Here is a 13,391-nt window from a genome sequence, read left to right on the forward strand (position 1 = left end):
ACAATAGAAATTAAAATGACAACAGCGCTGGGTTCAATTGTTCCTCAAGGAGAGATCTTCTACTTGGGCCAGTGATGAGGAATGGTTGCAGTACCTTTTAGCTGTTTTTAGTGGATTAAAGACACACAAGATCATTAGCTTCATTAATTTGTTCAGATTCAAATTCATTATTGGTCATTTTGTGGGATAGCCATTCAGACAGCACACCAGATATTCAGATAGAGATTCAACAAACACGTTACAGAATCAATATGACTGGCCAGTTACCAGCTGCCTTTTTGCTCCAAAACCATGCCAGGAAGAAGAGAGGTGGAGATGGTTTTATAAACTCCAAAGTAAGCAGGAGACATGAGAAACAGGAAGAAACAGAGAGGAAACAGCCCCATTATGACTCGGACACGCTTTAAAAATTGCAATATTCATTTCAGTTCAGTTTTATTTATGTAGCTCTAAGTTTACACCAGAGCAATAATACTGAGAGACCCAACAATCAGACGACGCTCCTCTGAGCGTGCACTTGGAGTCAGTGGGAAGGAAAAACCTTCTAAAAGGAAGAAACTTGTAGCTGAACAATGTTCAGGGAGGGGCAGCCATCGGCATTACTGAATGGGTGAGGAGGGGGAGAGAGGATAAAGACACTCTGGTAAAGAGCCAGAGATTAATAATGACTAATAACTGAGTACAGAGAGGTGAGTGAAGAAGAAACACAGAATCCCCACACCTGCTGCAGCTTAACTAAGGGAGGATTCAAGGTCACCTGGTCCAGCCCTAACTATATGCTTCATCAAAAAGAAAAGTTTTAACCCTGATCTCAAAAGTAGAGATAGTGTCTGTCTCCAGAATCCAAATTGGGAGCTGGTCCCAAGTGAAATCTATCAGGCCAAAAGTCTATTTTAGATAGATCTATCTGTTTATTAAATATGTGGTTTATGGTGAGTTGAGTCCATAGATCACAGCAGTTGGTGACGGGAATGTCACGCTTCGCTGTCTGCCAGAAAAAGACCGAGAAGCGTCGTTTCTGCTTTGAAGACGTGCTCGCTTTATTTTGAAGGTATAGACCGGATATGGTGGTTCTTTGGTTTTGACATGTGTAGCTTGACAAATGTACTGACGTTAGCACGCAGGATAAACTTGTGCTGGAGAAGGATAACGGGCTCGAGTGATGGAAGAGGAGCCGGGCCGGTAGAAGCGGCTCTGAGGAGCAGCAGTCATGGGCGATGAGCTGCTGTCGGAGGACGACTTCTGTAAGTATTTCTGTCCTCGCTCAGCGCAGGATGTCCGTCTGTGGCGCAGGGAAGCCCACCCTCACGCTCAGCCAACAGCCTAGAGGCACAGTTTATGTATTAGCAGTTTGGGTAATCTTATCTGTATAGTGGCTGTTATCTTAGCCTATCACATTTTATTTGTCCCCATTAAAGCCCCTGTGATGGTTGTGTTGCTGCTCAAGTTTGACAAAAGAGTGACTGGAGTGTCCTGATCATTTGCTCTCCACACTGCAATTAACAGGAAACAGGAATTAAAAGTGCAATTTCACAGATTTCTTTGTGTGACTGAGTAAACTGTTGAGGAGTTTAAATTCCTGTCATCAACATTTAAAGTCAATATGATTTCTGAGATTTCTTTTTTGTTCTATTTTTTTGTATCTATTCATTTAATTGTTTAGATTTTGCACTGAAAAAGCCTGTTGATACTTTGTAGGATAATAAGAAACCATTCATAGCTCAGGATACATTTGGAACAGGAGATGTAACTATACTCAGTATAAAAGATGGATGTAGATAATCACCCACAGTTTTATACTGTCTATTTTAGAAACATTTACTGCCGTTGAGGGTCTTTTGAATGAAAAGAAATAAACAAGCAATCTTGAGGACACTGCTGCCTTTCTCTACCTGAAACAGGTGTTGCATGCATTGATTCAAAACCAAAATCTTCTTTATTTGGCCACGTTTGTGCACACAAACAAGGAATTTGACTCAGGTTCGCTTTACTCTCTGCATGTAAAAAATAAACATTTTTAAATAAGCAAATAAGTCATATATACAGAAGGAGAACATAAATACGAGGTTAGAAAGTTAGAAAAGTGCAAGTTGTGGAAGGTCTTAAGAAACTATACAAACTATGACAAGTTGCAGCTGGGCATGAATGATAGATATAAATAGGCTGAACATAGAGCAACCTGGATGAACCTTAAGTATTAATTTTGAATAGTGCAGATTGTGCAGTACAATATGCATATGACCTGAGTCATGGCTGAGTGGTGGCTGGTTTTTGTAAAAATAGAACAGTTTATGTCCAGGATCTGCAGAGATGTTTTCTGCTTGAGGATCCTCTCTGATGCAGTCTGGCCCTGTCCTGCTTCGTGGCTAAGCCAAACCAGACAATGATTGATGTACACAGGACAGACTGGATGACTGCAGTGTAGAAGATGACCATCAGCTCCTGTGGCAGGTGGAACTTCCTGAATTGCTGCAGGGAATACAACCTCTGCTGGGCCTTGTTCCAGACAGACTGATGTGAGGACCACTTCAAATCCGTGATCCACATCGGATACTTTATTGTTCAGGATGGTGAGAAGGGAGGAAGGCGTGGGGGGGTCTCCGACAATCCAATATCGCCACAATCTTGAGCAGGTTCAGCTCCAGGTGGTTCTGACTGCTATTTCCTGTCTGTATGCAGACTCGTCACTCGTCATTGTTCTAGACCAGACCAATGAGCACCAGACCAGTGTGCCACCCTCCACAAAATTTGTAGCAGAGTACAGCCAATGATTTTTCTGGGCAGTGTCATTACCCTCTGCGTAGCCTTGCTTTTCTCAGTAGTGGTCTGTGTACCAAACACCCAGTTTGGGGTCCGAGTTGGACTGATTGAGGCCGGTTTGTGAGGAAGTCTTTGATCCAGGAGCAGTTGGTAGGGGGGGATATGAAGATGGTCCAGTTTGATGATGAGGATGTCTGGTTTTATAGTGTTGAATGCTGAGCTTTAGTCCACAGAGAGCAAACTGAGCAGTCCACCTCAACCTAAGCAAAGAAGGTGTTGAGCTCCTTTCGCGAGTTTGAGGGTGATTTTGGGGCTTGGGGGGGCTCTATCCTTTGTAGTTAGGGAGGGCTTGGATACCGCTGTACAGGGAACTGTCCCTCACAGCCTGTACTCGTCATCTAAGGTTTTCGGTTAGAAAAATGTGGATGATTTTAGTCGATGTCATGTTCTTATGTCATGTTGAGAAGTTAGAACACAGTCTTTGTGTTACCAGGTCTCAATTGTTATAACCTGGTGCATCAGGCTTTTCCTGATCCAGCTGGGTTGAAGACACAAGTGTGCTTTGTAACGGTTTTTCCTACCATTTCAGTGATATTTCAAATACAGGAGCTTAGAGACACAGAGTGAGATGTTGGAACAATAGTCCTACAGGTACAAGTGACTGTGAGATGATGTTGTGGCAGGCATACTGGGACCTTAATTTAAACATTGCATTAGAGTAAGTTAGCCCTCTGGGCTTCATGCTGGCCATTTGTGTCTGCCCCCCCCCCCCCCCCCTTGACCATTTTTGCTGAATTGCGGAATTGAAAACCATGAAAACTAAATTTTTTCCCCCTTCAGCTGTAAAAAGCTGATGGGTTATAGTTGCCCACCAGATAGGCGAGCAGTACGGACATACAAATTTGTGATTGTGATAACTCCATAATGAGGATTTTGAAATCGATACCATGGGTGTATCTACTAGGAGGCTGAGCAGTGGATGGTGAGTGGATGTCTCATGATGGTGTGTCTAGTTAGGAGGTAGACTGGGTCGCCTACTGATACGAAGGTTTGTGGTTCCCTGGCTGCGACAGTCTGCATGCCAAATATCCTCTAGCAAGACACTAATCCCAAGCTGCTCTATGATGCAACCACTGGAGTATGAATATGTGTGAATGTTAGATGGAAAGCAATTAAGCATTGAAAAAAACCCTTGTATGAATGGGTGGATGAGGCATGTTGTATAAAGTGCTTTGAGTGCTCTAGAATAGTTAGTGGTTTCCCACTAATGCAGAGAGCATGCACTGCAAACCACTAGTAACTGGTTTCACACCAGGACACATACTCTATGCAATTGCTCACATCAGCAGCATGAAGTCTGACTTGCATGGGACGCAAAGGTGCAAGGATTGGATGGACGTAGATGAAGTGAAGATAAGAGCCTACATTTAATTCCAGTTCTAGCTGCCATCTACTGCTCAAGACATTTATTGGCAACAAGAAAGGATGGGTCACATTTAATGCTATAATCCCCTCTATTGCTATTATCACGCGCTAATGTCCATTTAATGACAGGTTCACCTGCTCGGGACGCTTCAGGGACGATAAGCTGACTGCATTTTGCATCCTGTGGGAAAAAGGAGTTGCTCGTCTCCCCCTGTTGTTCTATCCAGTACAGGGGGGGGGGGGGGGGGGGCAACTTGTTTTTATTTATTGTTGCTCACTCTGTACTGGGCCCTTCATAAGCGGAGACACACAATAGACCTTATTCTTTCATATAGTCTCCCTGTGACTAACCTGTCTGTACCTCTGTACTCTCAGATGTGTGTTTTATTTAATGTGGGTTTTACATGTACTGCAGCTCGCCCTCCTGTTCAGCAATGTTGGGCTATTATCTCCCATTGCCTCTCAGTTTTTTGCTGATTTTAATCAGCTTTGTGGCCCTTCCTGTTCCTGGTTTTATTCTTCCTGTCAAACCATCCTTGGAGGAAAGGACAAGCTGTTGAAGAGAGCGGGAGATTAATAACAAATAGTTCATCTCTGGCTAGTAACGTCAGGCAGCCTAATTCTAAACCTGAACCTTGGTTTAATGACAGAGCTCATGCTATCAGGAGGGAATGTCACAGAGCAGAGCACAGATGGAAAAGCTGTCATTTCAAATTGTAAGACTGCCAGTGTCACTACAAGAATACTGTTAAAGAGGCAAAAAAGGAATATTTTACAGATTTCATTTCTTAAAACAGCCATAGCCCACGTTATTTAACACCTTTGCCTCTGTTTCTGTTTAGACGCTTCTCCTGATATATGCAATGGTTTTCTGTGTGTTTTCTTTTAAAGGTTGCTACCACAAGGGCTGTTATCACAGCTGCTGACTCGCCTCTCTGCCTCTGTCCCTTCTGCTGTTTTTACTCAGTTTGAGCCGGTGACCCTCTCACTCTTAGAGGATGTGGTTCGCTATATTAAGGCCTCAGCTCTTCTTTTTTTTGACTGCTATAGGGCAGGCAGTCTGTTCTTGCTATTATAAACAGCAGTCTGTCCTCTGGTCTAGTTCCTGTAAATTTTAAATGTGCAGTAATGCAGCCATTGCTTAGGAAACCTGTTCTTGAGCACACTGAACTGGCTAAATATAGGCCTCAGTCCAAGCTGCCTTTTCTTACCAAAGTTTTAGAGAAAATTGTATCATGTCAACTAAAACATTTTCTAGATATGAATAACCTCCTGTGGGTCGGGTAAAACTCTTTCCATCCATCCATCCATCCATCCATCTTCATCCGCTTTATCCGAGGTCGGGTCGCGGGGGCAGCAGCCTAAGCAAAGAGGCCCAGACCTCCCTCTCCCCAGCCACCTCCTCCAGCTTATCCGGGGGAATACCAAGGCGTTCCCAGGCCAGCCGAGAGATATAATCTCTCCAGCGTGTCCTGGGTCTGCCCCGGGGCCTCCTCCCGGTGGGACATGCCTGGAACACCTCACCTCAGGAGGCGCCCAGGAGGCATCCTTGTCAGATGCCCGAACCACCTCAGCTGGCTCCTTTCGATGTGGAGCAGCAGCTGCTCTACTCTGAGCCCCTCCCGGATGGCCGAACTTCTCACCCTATCTCTAAGGGAGAGGCCAGCCACCCTTCGGAGGAAGCTCATTTCTGCCGCTTGTATCCGCGATCTCGTTCTTTCGGTCACTACCCACAGCTCGTGGCCATAGGTGAGGGTAGGGACGTAGATCGACCGGTAAATTGAGAGCTTCGCTTTTACACTCAGCTCCCTCTTCACCACGACGGACCGGTGCAGTGTCCGCATTACTGCAGCTGCAGCCCCAATCCGTCTGTCGATCTCCGGCTCCCTTCTCCCATCACTCGCGAACAAGACCCCGAGATACTTGAACTTCTCCACTTGGGGCAGGAACTCATCCCCGACCCGGAGTGGGCACTCCACCCTTTTCCGGCTGAGAACCATGGCCTCAGATTTGGAGGTGCTGATCCTCATTCCCGCTGCTTCACACTCGGCTGCGAACCGTTCCAGTGCGAGCTGGAGGCCCTCACCCGATGAAGCCAACAGAACCACATCATCTGCAAAAATCAGAGATGAGATTCTGAGGCCACCAAAGCGAAAGCCCTCCGCCACTTGGCTGCGCCTAGAAATCCTGTCCATAAAATTTATGAACAGAACCGGAGACGAAGGGCAGCCCTGGCGGAGCCCATCACCCACCGGGAACGAGTCCGACTTATTGCCGGCAATGCGAACCAAGCTCTTGCAACGGTCGTATAGGGATCGAATGGCCCGTAGCAATGGGCCAGACACCCCATACTCCCGCAACACCTCCCACAGGACACCCCGAGGGACACGGTCGAATGCCTTCTCCAAGTCCACAAAACACATGTAGACTGGTTGGGCAAACTCCTATGCACCCTCAAGTATCCTGGAGAGGATAAAGAGCTGGTCCAGTGTTCCGCGACCAGGACGAAAACCGCATTGTTCCTCCTGTATCCGAGGTTCGACTAACGGACGAACTCTCCTTTCCAGCACCCTGGCATAGACTTTCCCAGGGAGGCTGGGTAAAACTCTTTATAGCACATAATCTGTATTATTAAGGGTGTTTAACAACATCCTTATCGCATGTGACTGGTAAACTTGTTGTTCTGGTTTTGTTTGACTTAACTGCTGCCTCTGACACAATAGACCACAACATTTTTAATATCTTTGCTACATCATTGCATTGCACTGTGCTTAAATGGTTTAGGTCTTATCTGGCAGATAGATCTTTGTCTGTAAACCTTTGCAGTTCTGAAGCATCTAATGCTTATGTCATGTGGCACTCCACAGGGCTCAATTTTCAAATTCAAATTTTATTTATCATACACAATCATACACAGTACAACATGCAGTGAAATGCTTATTGCTGTGCAATTCTCAACCATTAAAAATACAAGAACACACTGAAATTAAAAATTAAAATAAAAAGGTGTGCAAATCAGCCGTGTGCAGATTGACAGTCTTGGATCAAACAGTCAAAACTGACGATTATTGTTGTTGTTAAGTGCATGTACAGTGATGTGTAGAGATTGCAGTCCTACACCTGGTTCAGGGCCTGAATAGCCTGGGGGAAGAAGCTCCTCCTCATTCTCCCTGTTTTGGCCTTAAAGGAGCAGAAGCGCTTCCCTGACCTCAACAGTGAGAAGAGTCCATTGTGGGGATGGAAGAGGTCCTTCATAATCTTCCTGGTTGTGGTACTGCACCACTTGGTGTAAACAGACTGCAGGTCAGGAAGCTCTGAGGGAATGATGTGTTCGGCAGAGCAAAGCACTCTTTGGAGAGCTCGTCCTGCTTGGTGCTTTACCCATACCAGGTGCAGGTATTTCCCGTCAGGATGGTGTAGGAGTAGAAGTTCTTGAGCACCTTCAGAGGCAGATGGAAGTCTTTAAGTATTTTGAGGAAGGAGAGACACTGCCGAGATTTAGGCCAGTGCTGTAGGCCAGTGCTCTCGATTTACTGCCTCTGGGTTCCTCTAGGGCCCACAGAGGCAAAAGCTCTGTCTGCCTTAGTTCTAAGCCTCGTATGCTGTATAATAAGTAGGCCCTGATCACATGACCTCAGGGACCTGCTAGGGACATAGGGCTGTAGAAGTTCAATAATGTAAACTGCTGCTTGTCCATGGAGAGCTCTAAAAGTCAGAATCAGAATCTTAAAGTGGAATGTGAATTCAATGGGGAGCCAATGCCAAGATGGCGTCACATGTGAGTACTGGAAGATTTGGTCAGAAGCCTTGCTGCAGCGTTTTGAACAACCTGCAGGAATTCCAGGGAGTTTTTTCTTACACATATAAACAGTGAAATACAGTTGTCCAAACGTGATGAAATGAATGTATGAATAACAATCTACAGTTAAGTGCGTGATACAATACGACTTAATAACTTAGGGCTAACTTAGTTTAGCCTTTGTTCTTTTTTCATCAGTTAATTTTTTCCAGTACTAAAAAACTGTTTTCAGCATAAATCATCACTGGGTGTTGCTGATGTCTGAATCTGAGTGCAGCTCCTGTAATCAGAGAGAAGAATCAGTGTCAGATGTGAAGTTTATCCCTCAAAGCTCGAATAAAGTCTCATTCTCACCTGTCCTTACAGATGTGGAGAGAGAGAAATATGCTGCTGTTTGAACACATTTAGTATTCAGCTGTTACTCTTACAGTCTAACACTCATAATAAAAGTACAGTAATGTTAGTTAGTGACTGAGCAGCCCAGTGGCTTTTCTGTTTCTCATATAAACCATTTCTAAACTTCTGTTTGTTATTTATGTTTCATTAATCCGAGGTTATACTCTGTGAATTCGACTACTAAAAAGTAATTTCTGCATTGTTTTGACTACGAGAAACAATTGTCACAGATTACATTGGGTCAAAGTTACCAGGAACAGGTTGTTTTTTTTTTAAACCATTTACAATATTTTTACAGTCAAACAGAGTAACACCTGTTGTGTCAAAAGTGACTGGGAATACTTTATATTTCATATGTTGCCCATTTCTTTATGCTGTATTTAGACTGCTTGCTTGGCACATACTGTTTAAAAGGGCAGTGTCCCCTAAAAGCCAGCAGATGCTCCTTCACTGTGACGTTTGGACTTGAAATATAGTGGCTGGCACTCCACACACTTGCCCCAGACCTCTCCGATCACCGCCAGTTTGTCTTCATGATGACAACCTGGTCCTGTATCGTGGCTGTCAAAGAGAATCACCCGAAAAAACATGTACGATTATTGGAGTGACATGGTGGCCTGAAACATTGACTGACCAGACGCTGCATCCCATAAACTGCTGGTTGAATATTTCTGGATCTGAATTCATTACTCAACATCCAAAGATTCATCTGTGCTTTGATCTGTTTCTGGGTTACTTCCTTCCAACTTTCTTTGTAACTCTGTTTTTGTTTCCCCTTCAAAGTTTGCCGCTATGGTTTAGATCAACACAGTCAGTAACTGTTCGAAGCAGGATTTGATGTCATCATCCAGGACACAGCAAATTTTGCAGGTTCTAATGAAATTTTCAGCAGAAAACCTAACGTGATTGTCAGGTGGGGATAAGTTCCTGAAGTTCTTGAATGTGACAGCAGCGTCATCTTCATCACTGAATTCCTCCTCATCTTATCTTGGTCTGGATTGCACAAATTATATTCAGTGCTGTCTTTAGCTTCTGACACTTCCTCCTCTATTTCCTCCTCATTGTCAGTTTCATTCTCTCACTTGTCCTCACCAGTGTAGTGATCAACTGTGTAATCAAGAGCCTCACTTAGGGTATATCAACCTGCCCTGGTGTTGCCACATAGTTGCCTCTATGCTTTTTTGGGGGGGCTTTGCTTCCAAAAAAGTATTATAAACCAAATTTATGAAACAAGTTTGATGCCTTTGAAACAATGTTTCAACTGTTTGTGAGAACTGCCAACACAGTTGGAGTTGTTCCGTGGAAGAGAGGCTCTACTAGGGAAAATGTTTCTGTAGTGGTTGCCAGGGAACCCAAGGAGTGTGTTTTGCGTTTGAGTGTGTGGACTCTTTTGTGGACAAAGTCATGGAATGTTCAGGTCAGTCTGATGAAACTTTTTTCAAAGCTAAATGTTTTAAATCAGTCAAATTTGACCAGAACACAACATGAGGGTGAAAGAAAGTACAGCTAACAACCATACTAAATTCATTTCCTTTGCAGCCATACGTGTCTCCACAGTTACAAATGGTAGCACAGGTCATGAATGCCAATAGAGATCAAAGACTTAGTTTTAGCTTCAAGCAGAGTGGTGCTGGAACTTGAATGTCATGCTAAAGTCCCTTTATGTCAAAAGAAACTGTGGCAGAAGTGAATTGTTGTGCCACTTGGTGCCACTTGGCTCAGGCCATTTATCTGTGGCCTGAGCATCACTCAGGCTCACACATTCATGTAGCTTATTTCACTCTTTCTGCACCCCCGTCTTCCTCTTGTAAACTTTTTCTTGGATTATTAACTTTTATGCAATGGGTGGGGTTAGGTTCAAAGGTGGCAAATGACATTTCAACTCCAGCACAGATTTGACGCTTAAGGTTTTTTCTTTGTCTGATTTCAGTGTTGTGGTCTGAAAAGGATTTTCACGATGCTGCCAAAAGAAATGACACATGGAAAATGCAAGAACTCATCAAGAAGGGTGTGGACGTCAATGCCAAAAACAAAGTAAGCATGCTGAAGCACAGACTTTTCTGGATGTCAGCAGTTGATGGCTTTGAAAATCCAAGCCTTGGGTCTTATTTACTCCTCTAAATTCTCATTTTCTTTTCTTGCCTAGTCTCATTCTGGCTTACTCTGTTATGTGGCCCTGGCCATGTTTTGAATCGGTGTGTCAGTATGTCTGGTCTGTTGTGTATGAGTGTTCGGCACCTTTAAGAGTCTGCAGGTCCTGCTTCTGATTGGGGGAGCTGCATCCCAAACAATATGTCTGGCAGTTGTGGCTGAAATTTTAGTTGGTCTACTTGACTGTGGTTTGGTTTCAGCAGAACCCCCATTTTTCACTTCTTAACTGGAGTTTGACACTGCTGATATTTTCTTATTTCCTTGTCCTGTTTTATAGAAGTCAACTACCTTTTCCCACAGTTGTTTGACAATAAATGGCATCAGCCAACCACTAACCATGAGTGAAAGAAATGTTTTTCTTTTATCATCTATATGCATATACCAGAGTATGTAAACTTGGGCGATCGTGGCTCAAGAGTTGGGAGTTCGCCTTGTAATTGGAAGGTTGCCTGTTCGAGCCCCGGCTTGGACAGTCTCGGTCGTTGTGTCCTTGGGCAAGACACTTCACCCGTTGCCTACTGGTGGTGGTCAGAGGGCCCGGTGGCGCCAGTGTCCGGCAGCCTCGCCTCTGTCAGTGCGCCCCAGGGTGGCTGTGGCTACATTGTAGCTGCCATCACCAGTGTGTGAATGTGTGTGTGAATGGGTGGATGACTGGATATGTAAAGCGCTTTGGGGTCCTTAGGGACTAGTAAAGCGCTATATAAATACAGGCCATTTACCATTTATGAACACAACTGTATACTAACGTCCTGTCCCAGGATAAACACAGGCTCTGATAAATATCTGTCCTCTGTTGTCTAGAGTCGGTCACTATCTTTCTGGTTTTATTCACGATCTGGAACAGATTTCTCATTGACTGCTACTGCTCTCAGTTCCTTGTCCTGCTCATCAGTATTTTGTAACTGGTGTGATACACAGTTGTACTGAAAGTCTGAAGTGAACAAAGGGAACCCTTGACCAATATTCAATTCCAAACTAACAGGAGACCATATTATCATTTTATTGTCGTCTCGATGGACCAAAGTTACTTCGAAGACTCCTGGGTTATTTATGTATGATGAAGTTAATTGTAGGGCTGGGCCATATCATACCATTCACGGTAATACCGGTATAATGTTGGGCAACGATAAGATAATGAAATATCGCGATAGAGTATGGGTGAAACGCGCATGCGCAGTGCCTTTGTTTTCATACGCACATGGTGGAAAAAGCATGGCAGCGATGGAGAATGAGAAGGGCGAGAGCGGATCGTTGAATGAAACGGATGAACCTGAACTGGTTCGTAAAAATGCTGCAGCTTCAGTGGTGTGGAACTGGTTCAGCTTTCGTCCGTCAGATACACAACAAAGCACATTTTTGATAGAGCATGCTAGCGGGCCGTCGGCACTTAAAATTTGTAAATTTGTCTTAGAATAACTAAGCTGTCCTGGACTTTGGTCCACCTATATGCATTGATGGATAATATTTTATAACATAATATATTATATGCTATACTAAAGTCCTTTTTGAGATAATGCCCTGGTTATTGTCTTGCTTTGTCACGGGTTGCTTAGAGGATCCACTCGCAGGACTCCTGAGTAGCGTTTAAACAGAGACTGTTTATTTACAGATCTTCACCAAGTGTATGTACAGACAGTGCGGGGTTAGTGCTATATACAAGACGTGAGGGGCAGGGGTCCAGGGCTCCAGGGAAAACGGGGAAATCACACATGCGCTCAGTTCAATCCGGGTCCGGGGAATCTAGGAACAAAGAAACACTCGTTAAGTCTCTGAGACAGAGGCACAGGAAACTTGAGCTAGATGTGTACTGACTAGAGCCTTCACAACAATCCAGCGTTGAACAGCTGATCTCCTCCCTCTAATATACCAGCTGGTCTGATGAGGCCCAGGTGTTCACAATCCAGGAAGGCGTGGACCGAGGGCGTGAACCCGCCACAGGGCTCGCAAAATCGCTAGCCCGACGTCCCGGAGCTAGCGATATCTCCGGTCGGGCGACCAAAATCTATCTCAGCCCCGCCCGTCGGGCTATATGATAACCCAACAGGCGGGGCTGAGCCATGAGTTCCGCCCTGGCAAAACAGGGGAGAGAAGGAGAGAGGGGGAGAGAGAGGGAAAAAGAGAAGAGAGGAGGGCTAGGAGTGGAGAGATTCTGATCAGCACCTGGCTGATCCTGCAGGTCGTGACATGCTTGGTAAAGACTCATGGTAAATGGTAAATGGCCTGCATTTGTATAGCGCTTTTCTAGTCCCTAAGGACCCCAAAGCGCTTCACACTACATTCAGTCATTCACCCATTCACACACTGGCGATGGCAAGCTACATTGTAGCCAGATTATGTACGGAAATTAAAGAAGACCTTATTAGCATGTTTGTCAAAATGTGGACTATTTAGTGTTGTTGTTGTTGTTGTTTTTATGTAATTACTTATCAAATTTAATTACCAGTTATCCCTAAACATTTGAACCAGTGATAATCAGAGACGGTGATCAAAGATCATCAAAGATGGTGTGTCCACTGTGAGCGACCATCTTTGAACAGAGGCGGGGTTTACGACACCAACTCTCTGCCATCTATAATCCAGTTTTGAGATCCCTCCCCAGACGCCTTAACACCCACTCACATCCTGGGCCATCTGACCTCAGGAATTCGCATGATAAGGTGGGGCCAGGTTTCACAATGAACACACCCGAAACTCTGGCTGATTGGGACCCACACCCAGTTTCACACCTTGGCTCAGGCGATTAGAGGATCATCAGGGGGTCCTTTTGTCCCTCTGTGGGGGGAAACTCCCACTAGGTTTATATCTGGGACTCTCCACCATTTGACCTTAGAACTGAAGAAGCTTCTCGGATGAGAGGTGA

The 13,391-nt window shown here is 44.7% G+C and overlaps 1 protein-coding gene across 8 annotated transcripts in view; it reads left to right on the forward strand.

Annotated features, from left to right (window-relative positions):
• The first annotated feature begins 1,073 nt into the window (after nt 1–1,073).
• ankdd1a (ankyrin repeat and death domain containing 1A) overlaps nt 1,074–13,391 on the forward strand; it is a 33,319-nt gene continuing 21,001 nt past the window's right edge. For 3 of the 8 annotated variants that reach the window (XM_080299264.1, XM_080299630.1, XM_026185981.2), the window contains exons 1-2: nt 1,086–1,244; nt 10,311–10,414. In XM_080299264.1, coding sequence (XP_080155390.1) covers nt 1,211–1,244; nt 10,311–10,414 — 138 coding nt within the window. In that variant the 5' untranslated portion in view covers nt 1,086–1,210. Of the gene's footprint in view, nt 1,245–10,310; nt 10,415–13,391 lie in introns of all 8 variants that reach the window. The other 5 variants (XM_080299328.1, XM_080299365.1, XM_080299501.1 and 2 more) reach the window with 4 other exon arrangements.

The sequence above is a fragment of the Astatotilapia calliptera genome, chromosome 1, assembly GCF_964374335.1.
Source record: "Astatotilapia calliptera chromosome 1, fAstCal68.1, whole genome shotgun sequence".
Lineage (NCBI taxonomy): Eukaryota > Metazoa > Chordata > Actinopteri > Cichliformes > Cichlidae > Astatotilapia > Astatotilapia calliptera.